This window comes from Balaenoptera ricei, chromosome 15, assembly GCF_028023285.1.
Source record: "Balaenoptera ricei isolate mBalRic1 chromosome 15, mBalRic1.hap2, whole genome shotgun sequence".
NCBI classification, from domain to species: domain Eukaryota; kingdom Metazoa; phylum Chordata; class Mammalia; order Artiodactyla; family Balaenopteridae; genus Balaenoptera; species Balaenoptera ricei.
In genome coordinates, this window is record NC_082653.1 from 16,564,926 (window position 1) to 16,585,292 (window position 20,367).

The window sequence follows — 20,367 nt, forward strand, 5'->3', positions numbered from 1 at the left end:
AGACAACCCTCAGAATGGGAGAAAATATTTGCAAATGAAGCAACTGACAAAGGATTAATCTCCAAACTTTACAAGCAGCTCATGTAGCTCAATATCAAAAAAACAAACAACCCAATCCAAAAATGGGCAGAACTAAATAGACGTTTCTCCAAAGAAGATATACAGATTGCCAACAAACACATGAAAAATGCTCAACATCACTCATCATTAGAGAAATGCAAGTCAAAACTACAATGAGGTATCACCTCACACCAGTCAGAATGGCCATCATCAAAAAATCTACAAACAATAAATGCTCAAGAGGGTGTGGAGAAAAGGGAACCCTCTTGCACTGTTGGTAGGAATGTAAATTGATACAGCCACTATGGAGAACAGTACAGAGGTTCCTTAAAAAACTAAAAATAGAACTACCATACGACCCAGCAATCCCACTACTGGGCATATACCCTGAGAAACCATAATTCAAAAAGGGTCATGTACCACAATGTTCACTGCAGCTCTATTTACAATAGGCAGGACATGGAAGCAACCTAAGTGTCCATCGACAGATGAATGGATAAAGAAGACGTGGCACATATATACAATGGAATATTACTCAGCCATAAAAAGAAACGAAATTGAGTTATTTGTAGTGAGGTGGATGGACCTAGAATCTGTCATACAGAGTGAAGTAAGTCAGAAAGAGAAAAACGAATACCGTATGCTAACACACATATATGGAATCTAAAAAAAAAAAAAAAGGTTATGAAGAACCTAGGGGCAGGACAGGAATAAAGATGCACATGTAGAGAATGGACTTGAGGACATGGGGAGTGGGAAGGGTAAGCTGGGACGAAGTGAGAGAGTGGTATGGACATATATACAGTACCAAATGTAAAATAGATAGCTAGTGGGAAGCAGCCGCATAGCACAGGGAGATCAGCTCGGTTCTTTGTGACCACCTAGAGGGGTGGGATAGGGAGGGTGGGAGGGAGACGCAAGAGGGAGGAGATATGGGGATGTAGGTATATGTATAGCTGATTCACTTTGTTATAAAGCAGAAACTAACACCCCACTGTAAAGCAATTATACTCCAATAAAGGTGTTACAAAAAAAAAAGAATCCGCCTGCCATGCAGGGGACACGGGTTCGAGCCCTAGTCCGGGAAGATCCCACATGCCGCACAGCAACTAAGGCCGTGCGCCACAACTACTGAGCATGCACTCTAGAGCCCACGAGCCACAACTACTGAGCCTGCACTCTAGAGCCGTGTGCCACAAGTACTGAAGCCCGCACGTCTAGAGCCCGTGCTCCACAACAGGAGAAGCCACCACAATGAGAAGCCCGCGCACTGCAACGAAGAGTAGCCGCCGATCACCTCAACTAGAGAAAGCCCGCGCGCAGCAACGAAAACCCAACTCAGCCAAAAATAAATAAATAAATAAATAAAAATTAAAAGAAAAAAAAGATGTCCCATGATATCCTATGTCATGCCTACAAGTGACACAGGCATTTGCCTCTGAGCTTCCTGGTTGCTCAGAAAAGCTGAAAGATTGATAAAGGGACCACCATGGATGCTGACCTACACTGAGGTAGAGGCAGGGCAAAGAGGCTCTTGAAGAATGTGACAGGACTCCAGTCCAAAGAGAAAGCCACGGTCCCCTGCCCAGATGTGACTCACTCAGGCATGGCCCAGAAGCTCCTCAGAAATCAACGTGGAGTCCTCCCTACCACACAGGAAAACGTGCGACATCTCAGCGCAAGAACTCTGGAATCCTACCTAGGAATGTGTAAGAGAATCTCCTTGGGCCCCAGAAAATTCCATTAATTATCATTTTTCTTCACTCGGACCTAAGAAGCAGTTATCTCCCAGCTCTCCCTCACAGCATGAAGCAAAGAAGAATCTAGCAAGTGACCCAAAAGTCTCTAAAATTTAATCATCAATATGCTGACCCTTGATTTCTTGGCAAACAAGAGGAAGGTGAGTTTTCTCCCTGAAATGCAGCTCCCTGAAATGGACAGTGTGGTGTTTCCCTTTCCACCCATTCATTCCCTAACTTCTGGGCTCACAGCTATACCCTGTGGGGGCCACCTGAAGCCAGTGACCAGAGGATGCAAGAATCAAAGGAATGGGCAGCCCCCTTGCCTTAGTTTGAGACAAACTGGAGTCCAGCTCCAAAGGTCCCTGTGGGATGCTTTCATCATTAACTGTATCCCAGGCCAGCATCTCCCTCTGCCCAACCATGCTTCTCTTACTCCCTTCAAGGTGCACCTCCTCAGAACTTCCCCCCAGATACACCTTCCACAGGCAGCTCTCCACACCAGAGTCTATTTCCAGGGAGTCCAATGTAAGATTCTCTCCAAGGTGAAGGAGACGCTCCCCATGACCCACAGGGGTCCTGAAAAAGGCAGGAGTCTCTGGGACACCTGACCATGTCCAAGTTAGGGCTACATGCCCCAGGCCAGCAGTACATCCTTACTGTCCTAGGCCAAGGCGGGAAAATCCTCCCATATTCTTGACGAGAGCCGGGTTCTCTAAGTGTGCTTCCCAGACCAGCGGCACTGGCATCACCAACTTGTTGGCACTGCACATTTTCAACTCCTCCCCAGACCTACTGAATCAGAACTTCTGGGGGTGGCGCCAGCATTCTGTGTTTTAACTGCCCTCCAGGTGATTCTGTTGCACTAAAGTCTGAGAAGCAGAGCATCCCTGGCTACTGGGGGAAATCAAACACAAGTCATTAAACTTTCCCATAGCAGAATGTAAATTGGTGCAGCCACTATGGAAAACAGTATGAAGGTCACTTTAAAAACTACAATAGTGTTACCATATGATCCAGCAATCCCACTCCTGGGTAAATATCTGGAAAAGATGAAAACTCTGATTCAAAAAGATACATGCACCCCAATGTTCACAGCAGCATTATTTACAGAAGCCAAGACATGGAAGCAAGTTAAATGTCCAACAACAGGTGAATGGATAAAGAAAATGTGGTGTGTGTGTGTATACATATATAATGGAATATTACTCAGCCATAAAATAGAATGAAATATTTCCATTTGCAGCAACATGGACGGACCTAGAGAATATCATACTAAGTGAAGTAAGTCAGACAGAGAAAGATAAATATTATATGACATCACTCATATCTGGAATCTAAAAAATAATACAAATCAACTTATTTACAAAACAGAAACAGACTCACAGACATAGAAAACAAACTTATGGTTACCAAAGGGGAAGGGGGAGGAGGGATAAATTAGGAGTATGGGATTAAGAGATACACGCTACTACATATAAAATAGATAAACAACAAGGATTTACTGTATAGCACAAGGAACTATATTCTGTATCTCATAATAACCTATAATGGAAAAGAATCTGAAAAAAAATATATATATATAAAACTAAATCACTTTGTTGTACACCTGAAACAAAAACATTGTAAATCAACTATATTGCAGTAAAAAAATAGGATGCCTACTTATGATAAACCCCAGTTTCATACAAGTGAAGGATATTTTGTAGGCATTTATAATAATATTAAACTCTCCACCAAAAAACAAACAAACAAACAAAAGACCAAAAAACTTTCCCACAGCAGAAGACCAAGAGACAGTGACCGACAATGGTCTGGATCCAGCAACATGAAACACTCCATACTCTGAACCATAACTCTGGCTCCAAGGCACCTTTCTACTTAAAACCCAACCAGCTGGGATGCGAGACTCCCTCCGTATAACGATTCCTGCTGTCACCCCTCTCCCCTGCAGGCAGCACTCCCTGACTTAGGCTGACAGTATCCCCAAATCCCCTCCAAGCCACCTTGCAACGGGTGCCCCTCTGCCTAGAACGCCTTCCCACCACTCTGCATGCCCCCCATGTAGCCTGCTTGGTGTTCCCTGTAAGACTCTGCCGTGTGCAGCCTTCCCACACCTCTGACACTATCACTTCCCCAGATAATTATATATTTAATTATGACTCTGCCTTTCGAGCCAATATATTACAGATCCACACAGCCTTTCACCTAGGAAAGCCGAGTTTCCTATTGAGTCCCTGCACCTTCAGGACAGGGCTGAATCCCCTAGCACACAGTAGGCACGCATTAAAACCTGCTGAACATCTGAAAAATCCGGCGGGAAACAGGTCATTACGCACTGAAAAGCCACAACCTTGCTGCTCATTCTAGCAGGCACCAGAAATCGCAACTGTACGGTAGCAAGTTTAAGCATCAGGGTAATTGAACAAAATTTATTATCCCGTGTTATACAACATGTTTTCACTAAGATATAAAATTACAGTTTACCACGACTCATTAAGTTAATAATTACTTACCATATGTTTTTACTGCTGCTCCCAAACCATGCTGAAAAATCACTATGTAGTTTTCTGGTCCATGTAAATAAATAAATAGGATAACTGTCAACCACGTGGATACAGGATTTGCTGACAAGGAGACACAGGACTAAAATACCGAACAGAAAGCACGAGCCCCAAAGCTCTGCCACTCTCATCACCATCATCTCCTAGTTTACCTGTACCACACTTTCCAGATTAGTGGTTCTCAAACAGGGGTGATTTTGCCTCCTCGCCCAGGGAATACTTGGCAAAGTCTGGAAACATTTTTGATTGTCGTGACTAGAGTGCGGGGTGCTGCTAGCACCCGGCTGGTAAAGGCCAGGCATGATGCTCCACATCCTACAATGCATGGAACAACCCCCAAGACAAGGAACTGTCAGGTCCAAAATGTCAATATTGCTGAGGCTGGGAAACACTGTTCTAGATGAGAGGGAACTTCCATGTCTGTTACTTTAATCTGAGCTTCATAGCAACAATATGAGGAAGGCATTACTGTCCCCTTGTACAGATGAGAAAACTGAGACTTGGAGCAGTTGAATGATGTGCACAAAGTCAGCGGCCCACGCCGATGAACGGTGCAGCTGCAATCTGAACCAGTCTTCTCTGCCTCCTAAACCCACCTTCCCTCCCACACAGATTCAAGAAGGAAAAAGAAAGATGCAAAGGAAGTGAGCAGCTCCTTGTCTGTCCAGAATGCTGCGCAGAGACCTCTTCAAACCCTAGACCCAGGAAAATCAGATCCAGAGACCAAGGCATGGAAAGGCCTGTTGTTAGGAAGACCCTTCCCCCAGCAGCCAGTGCTGAAACTAGATTCCTCTTGCATTTTAACTTTCAATTGTGCTGCTCTTTGTGAATAGAAATGAAAGCATTTCCTGCTGGGGCTGAGTACCTTACAGGCAGGATTTCCAGCTCTGATGGCAACCTTGTGGGGGAGGTGTTGATGTGCCCATTTTCCAGAGGCAGAGACTGAGGCACAGGGAGGTGAAATAACTTGCCTGCACTGAAGATGGTAAGGTAATGTTCAAACCCAGGTCTGCCAGGTCCCAGAATTTACACTGCCTTCCTAACCTGAGACCAGTGCTGGGAAATCCGAGAAGCAAAATAAACGCCCTACAGAATCACACGGAGCTGGCAGCCACCCTGCAGGGCGATCCTTGGGATGCGGGTGAGGCTCTTCCCAGTTTACTGGCTGCTCTCCATGCTGGGCTCTGCTCCCTGGGCCTACTCAGGGAAGTTCTTCTAGGAATGTCAGGTCAACCAAAAGACTCTTGGCCCCTGCCCTGCCCTGCTCTGGACACGATGTGCTCACTGCAAAGTCTTCAGATTATAAGAGTCAAACAGATGCTAAGTTCCTCAAGCCACAGGGAACAACAGGCCAGCCCTGAATTTGTTCATTCGGCAAATATTTACTGAGCACCTATGTGCCAGGCAAGCTCTGGGAACACAAAAGTAAAGGTAGACAGACACGGTGGTTCCTACCCTCTGATGCATATGAGGGCCTATCTCTTCAAAAAGTATCATCCTCATCCTTGCCGGGTGCACCACATTCTACAGTTATAAAGGACATGCCCCAGACTTTATTTCGTTATATTTCCACACCATAGCTCCCCATCTCATGAGGCTATAATGGTCACTTATGTGCTCTCCCTTTGCACAGAGGGGAACAGAGGCCCAGAGAAAGGCACTGTCATGCTCAAGGTCACCCAGCAGACTTGGGTTGGGGGGAGGGCAGGGGGAGGGGCTGTGTCAGGCCTGGGCTGCTGCTCCTGACATTGGTAGGTACGGAAGTGTGGTCCTTGAGGAGCCTCTGGGACACACTGGGGGAGGGCTATAGGGAGCACCTTTAGACAGAAAGTAAAAAATCTTCCTAACAGAGACAGAGGCACCCTTCCAGAGTTCCCCCAGGACCAACCCACCCAGGGCTCCTTCCCCAGGACCCACCCACAGCCACCTGTGCCCCAGCAGAAAGATGCTGCGGGGACCTCATCTACTAGGATTGCTGAACAGGTCTCTCATATCTCAAGTCTGGGTGAGGTGGGACCAGCAACTTCCACTTCATGGATTTTCGCCATAAGGAGCCTCCAATCATTCACTAACTAAGCTTGTCTAGATCCCATCCAGGGACAAGATGCTGTGCCCAGAGCTGCGTGGGTGGAGAGTTGAATCATTCACCCACCAGCACAATTTCCTGAGTAATTATGGGTCAGGCACTGTGCCAGGTGCTGGGCATGGTTCCTGCCTGGTGGGAGCCCACAAAAGCCTGTATACAAACAACCAAACCGCTGCTGTATAACGTGTGGTCTCCAGAGCTGCAGCAGCATGGCTGGGCGCTCATCAGAGATGTAAACCCTCAGGACCCCAGCACGAATCAGCTGAATCAGAATCTCAGGGCAGGAAGGGATGCCCAGGAATCTGTTTTTGTTTCAAATCTTACCAGATGATTCTTAATGGATACATAAATTTGAGACCTACTGATCTAGACCACAAGGCCTTCCCCAACCTCCCTACTTAAAACTGCAAACCGGCACCTGGACCTAACATCCTTAACCCTCTTCCCTGCTTCATTTTTCTCCATAGTTGTAATGATGGCATCAGTCACAATACCATATCTATCTCACCCATATATTTATGACTTCCCATGCTGACATGTAAGCTCCAGAGGGTAGCAATATGTGTCACTTTGCTTCACTGCTGTACCATCAGTTGCCTAGTGCAGTGCCTAGCACAAAGAGGTGCTCGAAAACTGTTTGTTGATTGAATGATGGATGACAGAACATGTCAAAACCCATGCAGTTTTGAACCCCAGTTCTTGGGGTGATGGGGCATGCCTGGAGAAAGAGAGAAGGTTGTTGGCCACGGAGCACTGCATGGAGAAAGTGGTACCCAGGTTGGCCTTGAACACCCTGGGTTCATCCTGGGTTGGCCTTGTACCGAGGATGTTTGGACCAGGGATGAAGGATACTTGGAACACAGAGATGCCAAGCCTCTTACTGGAATAGGTCCCAGGTGGTTGATAGCATTGTTATCTAATTAGTAGCTGGTATGTGTCAAGAACTTTCCTATCCTGTATCAACTCACTTAACTCTCCCGAACCTCAGAGGTAGACAATGTTGTCCTCAAGAGGACACTGAGGCTCAGAGATATTAAATAATTTGCCCCACTCAAAGAAAGACTTGTATAAGGATGTTCACAGCAGCTTTATTTATAACAGCCCTAACATGGACACAAACCCAAATGTCCAACGGCAGGTGAACAAATAAACAAATCGTGCTATATTTGTATGATGTAATATTACTAAATAAAATAGAAAAAACTATTGACGTACACAACATGGATGAATCTTAAGGACACTTCGCTGAGCAAAATGAATCCAAATGCAAAAATGTATATGCTTCATAAGTTCTACAACTTAAATTAACTTAGTACACTTAAACTGAACTTAAATAAAGCATCAATAATAGAAATTAGATACGTAGTTTCCTCTAGGGGTAGGGGGTACTGACTGGAAAGGAGCATGAGGGAACTTTCTGGGGTGACAGAAATGTTCTATATCTGGATTGGGATAGTGGTTACACATGTGGTTATATATTTGTCAAAACTCATGGAACAGTACACTTAAAATTTGCATTTTATTGTATGTAAATCATATCTCAATGAGGTAAAATAATTTGCCCTAGGTCACAAAGCCACAAGCGGAGATTTGAATCCACGTTTGCCCAATCCCAATGGCCAGTTTCCACTAGTCTGCCATGGTTGAGCAGGAAGCCCCAGGCAATGCCCCCAGCCTGATAAAATACCTTGCCAAAACCCTAATGAAGGGACTTCATAGTTACCCTAGAAGAACATCATGACTCCTAACCCCCAAACCACGACAGAGACGTGTGGGGAACGCCAGACAAGTGTCAAGCTGGGAGTCCAGGAACTTGCGTTCAGGCCTCAGCTGTGCTCTTCATTTGCTATGTAACCTATGAATATACTACTCCATGACTCAGTCTCCCCTTGTGTGAAGGAAGAAGGAGGGGATTAATGGTTCCCAGTAGGGGGCCACAGACAGGGCTACAGGGCCACAAGCCCCTATGCTCACCAGGCACCATTACTACATAAAATAAGTAATGTGCCTGTTCCATATCTTGTAAGCTATTTTTCAAATGCATGCTAATATTATAGTGATTAATAAACATCTATTTCAAAGCAAAAATGAAACCATACCAGCTTTGCGTCATTGTGTATCTTCTCAAACAAAAGATACCCAAAGAACAGCCACTGCTCATGACTTTGGTTTAAAGAGGCTGGAATCTCTGTGTTAGAGGATCGCTAAGGGGACAGTCACCAAGGGAACGGTTGCCAAGGGCCCTTCCAGGTCAACTGCCCCACGGCTGTCCAGCATCACTTGGCAAACGCTTGCCCTTGTGTTTCTCAGGCCCTGTGGGGACAAGCCTCTTATCTGGGCTCCAGGGACCGAGCCCCCAATGTGCAGGCCCTGTCCTGGTTCTGCAGCCCAGTCTATAGACCCCAATTGTGGTCATGGCTGCATCTTGGGCCTCTTTTCCCCTCCAGTTCTGAGAGTGACCAGCTGTAAGGACAGAGCCTCCCCAGTCCCTCAACATCAGCTCCTCGGCACAACTTGCCCCACCCCCCAACCGCCAGCGCTGAAGGCGACTGCCCACTGATGATCTGCTACCGACAGGCTTCTGACCCACCCCTCCCTGAGCCAAGTGACTTCCTCTGCCTCACACCGCCATGAGGCTGAAGGATCAAGAAGCAGATCACACGTCCAAATGCAATGTCAGACCTTTCTTTCATCCATCTTAGTGGCCCAGCTGCCACCCTCCTCCACCTGGACACACCCTCAGCTCTGGGTCAGGGGTCCTAGTTCACAGACAGAAACCAGAATCACCAGCTTCTGACTCCCTGATTGGTTCCCTCCCACCAGGGTTTCACACTGGTTCTTGGTGCTGAGTCAGAGCTTTACAGAGCATCGGAATAAAGCTGGGGCCTCGACTGAGTGCCACCTCCCAAAGGCCCCCTTATGAGACCACCCCACTCTGAGGAGGTTTACAGAAACACCACCCCCAAAAGGAGTACTGCAGGCGAGGGGCACCCATCCAACCAGACTCTGAGGCCCAAATCCCCAATCTCACCCCTGCCCCCAAACCAGGAGCTGGTACCTTGCCAACTCCATATTTTAAAAAATAACAAAGCCAAGGGCAGAAGATAGACGAGCTGCCGCAAACCCAACCGTCTTCTCCTTCCTGAAGACTCCACTTGCTACTTCTAATCAATTCTTCCTCCATCAGATGGAAGCAGCCCGAGAACGGGCCTTCTCTTGAAGACACCATCCCCCTCTTCGGCTTCTAACTTTGCCCGTCACCGGACAAAAGATAATCGCCCCATCCTCCGCGAGACCTCACTTGCCGCCTGCCCCCGGCCCACGCCGCCCCCGGCCCTGAGGGCCCCGCACCCCACCCCAAGCCCCAGGCGAACTGCGCAGGGCTCTGCCCCCGGAGTCCAGAAGCCGCTCCCCAAGGCCTGAGGACGCACTCAGCCTGGGCGGCCCCAGGTTCCGCGCGGGGACGCCCCCTCCCCGCAGCATCCCCACAGCAAGAAGCTTGACGAAAAGCCCGTGGGGTGGGGTTACGGCCCCGGAGGGCCGCCGACCCAGCCACCCGACGCGCACTCACCACACAGTGCCGTGGAGCCCGCGCGTCTGCGCCAGGGCCGCGGGGAAACCCACGCGCGCCGTTCAATCCGGGCTCCGAGTGACGAAAAGCCGCGCTCGGCTCCGGCCGGCCCCGGACCGACGCACAGTCCCGCGGACGCACGGACCGTCCGGCTTCCTAACTAAGTTCGAAAGTTCCCTCCCAGGCGAGGGAGGAGACGCGCACGGCGCCGCTGCACCTCAGCGTCCCGGGCTGGGCTCGGCGCGGGGAGCGGGGTCGGTCGCCGCTCGTCCGGGCTTCCAGGAGCGCGAGCTCGCATCGCGCCCGAAGCAGCGGGGCTGGGACCTGGCTGCGGGTGGAGGCGGCGATCTCAGGAAAGAAGGGGTATCCCTCACCGCAGCCCCAGCCGGGAGGGGACAGGCCTCGCTGGGCCATGGCCAGCTCGCAATCCGAGGCCCCGCCGGGCGGTGACAACCGATTACCAAACGGCCCAATTACTGCGCTGCGGCGCCGAGAAGTTAAACCGCCCACGCGCGAGTGTGGACGGCCGAGGTGGGGGAAGGGCGGTGTGGTGGCCGCGGCTGCCCCCGGGTGTGACCGCGTGTGACTGTGTGGCTGTCAGGGCGATTAGTGTGCCTGAGGTTCCCCGTCCATGGGGTGGCTATAGGTGACAGCGTGCGACTATCTGAGTCACTGGGAGCGTGAGCGAGTGACTGTCGGAGCGACTTCTTTGTGTGCCTGTCCCCAGTTGTGACTGCGTGTGACGGCGGATGGGGGCATGGAACGCGGTGTGTGGCGTCGCAGTGTGGGAAGGGGTGGCTTGCATGTGGCGGTGTGACAGCGCAGGTGGGCGAGTGACTGCGTGTGGCTGTGTAGAAATAAATGACTGTCAGGGTGACTTGTGTGGGACGGTAGTGTAAGCAGGATGGCTGTGTGTGTGACAGTGGGTCACTGTGTGTCGGCTTGTGAATGCATGCGAGGCTGTCAGGGGGACGTGGGTGAGTGTGTGTCACTGTGACATCGTGTGAGTGACTGTCGGGGTGACTTCTGCCTGTGATCCCAACAACTCTGGGCGTGAGTGTCACCGCCAGGGGATCGGCGTGAGTGGCATGTGCCCGTCGGCGGGGCTGATGGGTGCGTGTCCCCGCGCGTCGGCACCGCCGGCATCTCCCCGCGTGTGTCCCCGAGGGCGCCCGCGTCCCGAGTCGCCGGGAGACTGCTGCCCGCGCTCCAGCCCGGGGCGCTCTGGCTCGGCTCTGGGTCCGAAGGCGCGGGCAGGCCCCGCCCTCCCGGGCCCCCACCCCGCCCCCGCCTACCTTGCCGCAGTGGTAATAGTCCAGGGGCGCCAGGCTGGCCGGCTCGGCCCCGGGCCGCGCGCCCACCGCGGGCGCCGAAGGGTACAGGCGGACGTCCATGGCGGGCGCGGCGGCGGCGGCGGCTCCCGCGGGCAGTGCCTGGGCGGGCGGCGGGTGGGAGCCAGTGTGCGAGCCAGTGTGCGAGCTAGTGTGGGAGCGCGGGGGGCGGGCCGGGGGCGGTGCCCGGCGGAGCGCCCCGCCCCCGCCCGCCAGCGCGCGCTATTGTTCCGGCCTCGGGCGCCGCGCAGGGCCTGGGGCCCGGACCCGGGTGGGGAGGTTCCTCCCGCGGGCCAGGCAGACGCCGGGTCTCCCGCCTGGCTCTCCGCCCCCGGGGGTTCCGGAGGGTTGCGCGCCGGTCCAGACGGCCCTTTCCCGTCCCGCCTTCAGCCACCAAGGGTGAAGGGAGGGAGAAGCCTGTACGACACCCCTCCCCAGAAGTGGGACACTCCCCGCCCTAGATATTTAGGGCGTCTCTGAGCCCTAAATGTGGCGGAAGGGAAGGCACGCTTTCGGAGATGGGTGCTGCCTTACCCCAGGGCTGCGGCCCAGAGCCTGAGGCTGACGTTAGGATGTTCTCCCTCCGTGTGCCACTGATCTGAGTCACTGCGAGAGTGGCCCTGGAGGATTGCTGCTTAAATTCTCACTTTACATATGAGGAAACTGAGGCAAGGACTTGTGGCGTCGGGAATGGAGTGGGCTCCGCTGCCCCCAGAGGATCTAGGACTGAAACCACCCGGAGAAGGCAGAGGATCCTTCTCCCTTTAATGACAGAGAGAGGACTGTAGAAATAGCCTAGAAAGTGAAGTTCCGGGGAAGAGTCCAGAATCTGCCACCCCCATCACCACGACCACCACCACCACCATGGTCTTCTGGAGTGAGAGAAGAATGGAAATGACATGGCTCGCATGGTGGGACAGAGAGGTGACTGAAACAGTCTCCCCCGCCACACACACACACACACACACACACACACACACACACACACAAAAGAAGCCCCCTAACTCCTCACATCACCTGCTGGCAGCTGGCCTGTTGCTCCTCCCCTTCCCACCTAAGAATTGTCTAACAGTCTCTACTCCCTCACCTCCCACTGACTGGGCCACCACTGCCCTCTGCCTTCCTGGCTCTGGCACACTGGGGATGCCTTGCTGGGAAGGGCACAAGGCCAGGAGGCAGAAGTGAATTAGAATGGGATTCTTGGGTGGCAGCAGGACATGAGATGCTATCTGGAAAAAAGGGAGTGAGCCCCTTGCCCACCCAGGAACCAGCTTAGAACTTAGCTCCCAACTGCAATTTGGGCTTTGCTGGTCCTGGCTTCAAGCTAGGACCACTATTTGTGACCATAAAGATCCCCTAATACAAGACAGGTGTGGGAAACAGGCTTTCACTAGAGGTTTGGGAACAACAGAAGGAAATTACAGCTCAGAAAGGAAAGAACTTCTAAATAAATTTCAGCAGTCATTGTTTCTAGAATTCATTGCCATATCTCATTAGAAGGAATTTCCCACTGGCCTCTCTCCTTTTTTCCATCTGGACATCCAACTGACCCAGCAGTATTTATTGAAATGATCACCTTTCCTCCCACTTCTCTACAGTGTTAAGTTTGTCATAAATCAGGTAGTCCATGTGTGCATTGGGCAGTTTCTGAATTTTCTAGTCTGTTCCATTAGCCTGTTTGTCTCTCTTTGTGCCATTATCAGTCTGAATTTCTATAGTTTTATAATAAGTCTTAATGTCCCATAGCATGAATCTACCCACTTTTATGTTCGAGAGTGCCTTGACTGTTCTTGACATTCGCATTTCCACCTTGAATCTTTGGATCAATTTGGGTAAAACTGACATTGTCAACATTGTCTTCCTATCCATAAACATGGTATGTCCCTTCATTTATTTAGGTTTTTTTAAAGTCATCTCAGCAATGTTTTGTAGTTTCCTATGTAGAGAACTTGCGCATCTTTTATTACTTTTAGTCCTGGGTATTTTATGTTTTTGACGCTATTGTCAATGGTTCCTTTATATATATATATTTTAATTATCTGTTTGTTGCCAGTACGGTGTGGTAGTTTTAAAATAAGTCAGCAAATTCTTTGACATCCTCCAAAGGGGTGGAGTCTAACCCTTAAAAAGTGTTGGTCTTGGTGACTGGGTTTTAACAAATAGAATGTAGCAGAAGTGATGCTGTGTGGCTTCTGAGTCTAGGTGATGAAAGTTGATACATCTTTTGCCTGGCTCCCTCTTTTGGGACATTTGTCTTTGGAACCCTAAGCCACTATGTAAGACGTCCTCAGCTGCTGTGCTTTGAAGAAGTCTAAAGTAACCCACACAGAGAATCCATATGCAGAGACCTTGAGACTAAGAAAAGAGAGGAAAATGCCTAGCCAGTCCCCTGCTGTTCCAGCTCCATCTACTACCTGACTGCAACCACATGAAAAACTCTGAAACATCCAGCTGAGTGCTTCCTGAATCCAAAATGCACAGAAACCATGAGAGATAATAGATGATTATTGTTATTTTAACCCATGAAGTTTTGGAATGGTTTGTTACTCGGCAATATAGATCTGGAATATAATACATATAGAAGTAAATTTTTGTATAATGCACTTGTATCCAGCAACACTGCCAAACTCACTTATTCTAACAATTTATCTGTAGAGTGTTTGACTTTAAAAAAATATACCATATTCTATTTCGTCTGTAAAAATGAGAGTTTTCATTTTTCCTTTTCAATCCTTAAACGTTTTCTTTCTTTTTCTTACCTTGTTGCACTGGCTAGTATGGCCAGTACATGTTGGAAAGAAGTAATAATAGCAGGCATCCTTGTCTCATTCCTGATCTCAGAAGGAAAGCTATCAATATTTCACCATTTATTATAGTGCCTGCTGTAGTTTTTTGCTTGCTTTTTTGTTTAATTTCATTTTGTTTTTTGTAGATACCTCTGTTGTGGGTTGAGGAGGTCAATCTTTACAGCAATCCTCTGAGTCAGGAAATAAGACTGCTGTGGCCGTTTTACAGATGAGAAGTATGAAGCCCAGGGAGGAATCTTCAACATCACAGTGTTAATATCAGGACTAATCAGCAGTACCTAAGTCCGGAATCCCACCTGGAGCACTTCCCACAGCCCATATTTCCACAGTCTTGGTCTCATTAACTCTGGCCAGGGATGTAGAACAACAGCCACCAGAGTATGGAGGTCCATGTGCAGTGGGTCAACTTCAGGAAGCAATTCGGCTTCCCTGGGGTCTGCCAGCAGCAGCAAATACCAACCCTGTCAGTCACCTATGTCCACTCCCTTCCCTGAGGGGAGGTCAGCACCAAAGAGATCTCTGGGAAGTCTGATAGTGGATCCCAGTAAGGAAGCCATGCAGACCCCAAAGCTTGGGCTTGCCCTTTTTTGTGGGAATTGATCAGATAGGAAGTTGATGACTCGTTTCCCTCAAAGAAACACCTCAGCCTCATTTTTTGTTCTCAGGACAGGAGTGGGGTTTCCCTTCCTCTTGACCCCAGGTGGAATCTGGGAGAGGGGAGTCTCACCGCTGGTTCAGGCCAGCCTGGTCATGCCCTGCCTGCAGCAATCCAGTCTGGGGACCCAGAGTACCTGCTTATGCATCTTCCAGTTCTCAGTTTCTGATATCATAAATAGCTGAGATATCAGAATATGGATGTGTTTTAACATATTTTATTATTATTTAGCTATGGTAAGGAAAATGGATCAGGAAACAATTGCCACTGAAAAGATAGTTTGTTACTCACAGTTCCCAAGAGGAGAGGCATACCATGCCGTAGGGGCCACATGGGGAAGCACCAGGGTCAGTTAGGAGGCATGGGGAGAGGGAATAATTGTAGGCAAGAACATTTATTGTGGTTTCCATGTAAAGGAACAGGCAAAGCAGCATAAACAAATTTAGGATTGGCTAGTTTGAATCATTCCCTTATGGACGCATGGTAGAAATGTACTTCCCCACCCGCTTGTGCTTAGGTATGAGCTTGTGACTTACTTTAGCCAAGGGAACATGAACAGAAGTGGTGCGTGTCACTTCCAGGTGGGGGATTTATGGGTCTAGGCATACTTAACCTTATTCCCTTTTCCCTCCACCATGAAAACCCTAACAAATTCCAACTTATTCACTAAAACCCAATAGAAGTAACACCTCTTCGGTGAAGACTTCTCCAAGAATCCAACTCATTGCTCCAATTTGCTGCTCCAATAACTGTCTGCACACAGGACTGTTAGTGTAGATTTCTCCGAACCGTTAATAACGCATTTGCCCTATGAGTATCTCCAGGGCAGGGATGATGGCTCACTCATCTTGGTGCCTCCAGTGACTAATACAGGATGGATGTTTCATGCCCACTTCCAGGGGAGGTAGGGTTTTCAAGGGACTTCCTATCTACACACACATGCCACATGCACACCCTCAGGAAGAAGAAGCCTCTGAATTGTCCAGATTCCAGGGAACAGATGGGCTACATTTGCCAGTGAGGGGAGTCACAATTTAGCACATGTGGGTGACTCCTGGCAGTATCTGCTCCTCTGTCTCTTCCCTCCCAGTGGCCAGTGTGCATAAGATCTGACTCAGGCTTAGATGTGATGGGATATGTCAAGCTCAATTGAGGTGTGGAAAAAAGAGGTCCCCAGGGAAAAGCTCGCCTCTCTTAGTTGGGGTCTTCCAAAAGCTGATTCTGAGGCAAGAATCCTAGTGCAAGTAGTTTATTGGAGAGTGATCCCAGGACACACAGGTAGGGGGTAGAAAAGTGGTCTCAGGAAAGAAAGACAGTCAGTAATAGGCACATTATCATGCAAATTACCACTGTAGGCAACTGGAGCCTCACTCCACGGGGGAGTTCTGGAAAACAATGTAGAACACTGCCTCAGAGTTATCCCACTTGAGGGGCAAGGAGTTGGAGTCTTTATCCACCAACTCCTCACAGTCTTGGTTAGAGGCTGCTCTCAGAGAGCATTAATTCCAGGGCAGTTCAGCCTGGCAAGGAGAATGGGGTTCTGTCAACCAGAGGAAGCCATTAGACAAGGAGATGCAGGTACCAGCAGCCACAAGTTGGGGCTTCATGCACTGGAGTGGTGAGGTTTGTGGGGATGTGGGCAGAGCCCCGGTAGTGTCTGCCACAGGGCTCAAGTCCACCTAATAACAGAGCAGAACTTTGCTTTCCTTAGGCACTCTCACTCCGTGTGTGTGTGAGTGTGTGCATGTTTGCACGTGCACACACGCATCTCCTTCAGGAACTTGGTTGAGGTGGGTGGCTATTGTCTGGTGCATCAGTTGGGCATTCTTGGGGCCCTAACCATTGTACCCCCTCAACAACATTCCAACCTGTCCATTATTTCTGACAACTGGCCAAGTCAGCCCACAACTTCCACTCAAAATGTCTGCTGGACAAAAGATCAAATGAACCGATGCACATGTGGCAGAGACTTTAGCACAGGATAATTCACTTAGGCCCTACATATAAGAGCACTGAGACACCAAAGGCTCTCAGTTCAAGTCCTAAGCTCTGCTCAACTCCCTGTTTTGCCTTATCCAAGTCAATGTACCTCTTTGAGCCTCAGTTTCCACTTCTGCAAAATGGGAAGGTAGTGCCTTCTCCACGGGTTTGTTATGAGAAGCAATGACGAAATAGATAGCAAAGCACTTCTAAAACTCTGAAGCACTATTAAATTGTGAGTCGTTGTTATTAAACCATGTTTACCTAGTCAACTGCTCTAAAGTCCCCTCACAAAAGGAGGGGACTCCTCCCTGATGTCCCACCCATGAATCACTCTCCAGCTTTCCAGAGGGGCAGTGCCAAGGTCCATCTGGGAGACTTTACACTCTTTGGACTTTCTTGGGGAGAGGAAATGGGGGCTGGGAGGAAAGAGGGAGGGTGCAGAATCCTTGGGAGATGACTGAAGTTCATGGAGCCCTGCTGTGGGAACTAGCACATTATCTTTTGGGATCCCCTCACCAGCCTTCATGATGGGCATTATTATCAAAGCACTTTTTACAAATGAGGGAACTGAGGCTTAGAAAAAAGTCCCTGAACCTCAAACATGCAGTGAGAACTTCGTGGAGCTGGGATTCATACTTGAAATCCATGCACCTTCTGCAACAACACACTACACTTGAGTTTAAATGACATCATGCAGATTGTCTTACAATACAAAAAGCTTGTAACGAATGAGCCATCTGGAACATATCCCCTGAGAGCTCTCAAGGTTTCCTTACCTTTGTCTGCCATGTACACACCTGTATATTAGCGTGTGCTAGTTACAGAAGGAAAGAAATCAGAAAAGTTAAACGTGAATGAACCCCACTCGAAAAAGAAATAAGAAGATAAATAACCATGTGCTGCTCTCTAAGGGGAAATTAAAAGAAGCTCTAATAACAGCTAAGTACTGAGTGCCAGATGTGTGCCAGGCACTATGCTAAATGCTGTACATCTATTACCTCTATTAATCTTGACAACAACTCCATGAGGTAGGTACTACTCTTATCCCTATTTTAAAAATGAGGAAACTGAGGCACAGAGAGGCCAAGTAACTTACCTGTAGTTAGTACATATTGTAGCCAGGATTTTCAACTAACTAGTTTGGCTCCAAAGTCCACACTCATAACCACTAGACCTTACTACATCTCTCTAATCTTACATATGAATTTCAGCTTATGCAAAAAGAAAACCCTGTTAGTATTTTGATTTGAATTATATTTAGTTATTAAATTAACTTGGGGAGAATTGAGGGTTTTTTTGATAAAAAGTCTTTCAATCCTTTGAGATTTTATAAATATGTATGTAAAGGAACAATATTAAAGTTGTGGATGAATATCTTGTGTCAACAAAACTAACTAAACTCTCTTATTTGTTCTAATAGTTTTTCTGTAGATTCTCTTGGATTCTTTGCATGCATGGTCATATTTTCTGCAGAAAGGGGAGCAGGGGGAGACTGATTCTGCTCTTCCATTCCAATCATCTTACTACTTGTTTCTTTGTCTTTTCTTATTTCATTGTCCAGCACCTCTAGAATCAATGTTAAATAGAAGTGTTGATATCAGGAATTCTTGCCTTGTTCCTTACTTCAATAAGAAAACTGATTACATTTCACCTTTAAGCTATTAAGTAAGATACTAACTGTAAACTTTTGGTGATACTCTTTATCAATTAAAAAAGTTTCTTTTTATTCATATTCTGCTAAGAGATTTTTCTGGGGAGCATGAATTAGTAGTAGTTTATAATATTTTTTAGCATATATTAAAATAATCATCTGGATTTTATCTCCTAACCTACTAATATTGTAAATTATATTAATAGATAGTTTCATGGTGAACCATCCTTGAATTCCTGCGATAATTGTTGGAACTTCTATTCAGTCATAATTCATTTTTTAATACACTGCTAAATCCATTTGCATTATTTCATTTAGAATTTTTTGCATCTACGTTAGTAATTGAAATTGGTCTTAAATTTTTTGTACTGTTATTGTCAAGCTTTGCATGCCAAGGTTATACTCATTTTGTCTAATGAGTTGAGGAAGAATTTTGGTAACTGATTCAACTGCTTAAATTATAATTAGATCATTATGTCATATTTTTCTTCAGTAAATGTTGGTAAATTATACTTTTCTAGAAAGTTATTCATTTTCTCTAACTTTACAAATGTATTAGTGTAAAGGTGTTTTTAGTCTTATGGCTTTAAGAACTCTTCTGCATCTATTATCTATTCTTTTTCTTTATCATACTCAAGGTTGGTCTTTGTCATTAGACTATATTTTTCCATATTACATATTTTCTATTTTCTGTATTCTCCTCTAATCTACAAGTTTTTATAGCAACTGGGGAAAAAATTAATATTTCTAAAAACAAAGGTAATTACAAATTACCTGGCACTTAGAAAGTATTTGGCAAATATTAGTAAGGGTAATATATGAAAAATATTTTTGATCACACGCCAGAGACTAGAGATTGAACCATGATCAAGACATAATTTGTGCTCTCAAGGAGCTCACAGCTGAATTGGGAAGACAAACAAATAGTAATTAAATACAGTGTAGTAAACATAAGAGAGGTGAGAAAAAATAAAATGGGAACACAAACGAGGACTTCCTGAAGGAGGTAATGCTGAGCTGGGCACTGTAGGGTACTGAGGAGTTAGTCAAGTGAAGAGATGGGTATCTCTTGGCCCTAACCTTAGGCCCATCTTCAGTTGACTCAGCTCTCGGCAGGAGTGGGCTGCCTGGACTCAGGAATCTGTGATCTTAAGTCTCCTTCACTTCCACAAGAGAATGTCTGCTAATATTTCCCCCTTCTAAGGATAAAGAAGCTCCACTTTGGACCCAGACACCCCTCTGGCCTATATTCTCCATCACCTGTCGTAGCCTCAGTGATGTACAGGCTTGGACAAAGAAGAATAAAGATAGAGTTCATTGGTACCTCTCACCTTGAAGAAGATATTTGACTATTTGTTTGTCTGTCTTCCCATGAGGGAAATTTCTAGTGTGATCCTAACGTTCTGTATCTTGATAAAGGTTTGGGTCACACAGGCGGATGCCATTGTCAAAACTCAGAGAATGTACATTTAAGATTTGTACATTTGGGACTTCCCTGGTGGTGCAGCGGTTAAGAATCCGCCTGCCAGTGCAGGGGACACATGTTCAAGCCCTCATCTGGGAAGATCCCACATGCCGCGGAGCAACTAAGCCCGTGCGCCACAACTACTGAGCCTGTGCTCTAGAGCCCGCGAGCCACAACTACTGAGCCCACATGCCACAACTACTGAAGCCCGTGTGCCTAGAGTCTGTGCTCCACAAGAGAAGCCACAGCAATGAGAAGCCCATGCATCGCAACGAAGAGTAGCCCCCGCTCGGCCACAACTAGAGAAAGCCAGTGTGCAGCAATAAAGACCTAATGCAGACAAAAATAAATTAATTAAAAAAAAGATATGTACATTTCATTGCATGTAAATTTCAAATCAAAAGAAAAAATGTAAACAAATACTGGACTCTAAATAATTACACGCATGCTGATGT

At 47.5% G+C, this 20,367-nt stretch overlaps 1 protein-coding gene across 5 annotated transcripts in view; it reads right to left on the minus strand.

Annotated features, from left to right (window-relative positions):
• The window catches only part of TOX2 (TOX high mobility group box family member 2), a 271,714-nt gene that overhangs the window by 124,671 nt on the left and 126,676 nt on the right, over positions 1-20,367 (minus strand). Inside the window, exon 1 of one of the 5 annotated variants that reach the window (XM_059896589.1) lies at positions 11,316-11,414. The exons of the other annotated variants lie outside the window; for them this stretch is intronic. Within the exon in view, the coding sequence (XP_059752572.1) occupies positions 11,316-11,414 (99 nt within the window). Of the gene's footprint in view, positions 1-11,315; positions 11,415-20,367 lie in introns of those variants that run through there. 5 annotated transcript variants of the gene reach the window in all.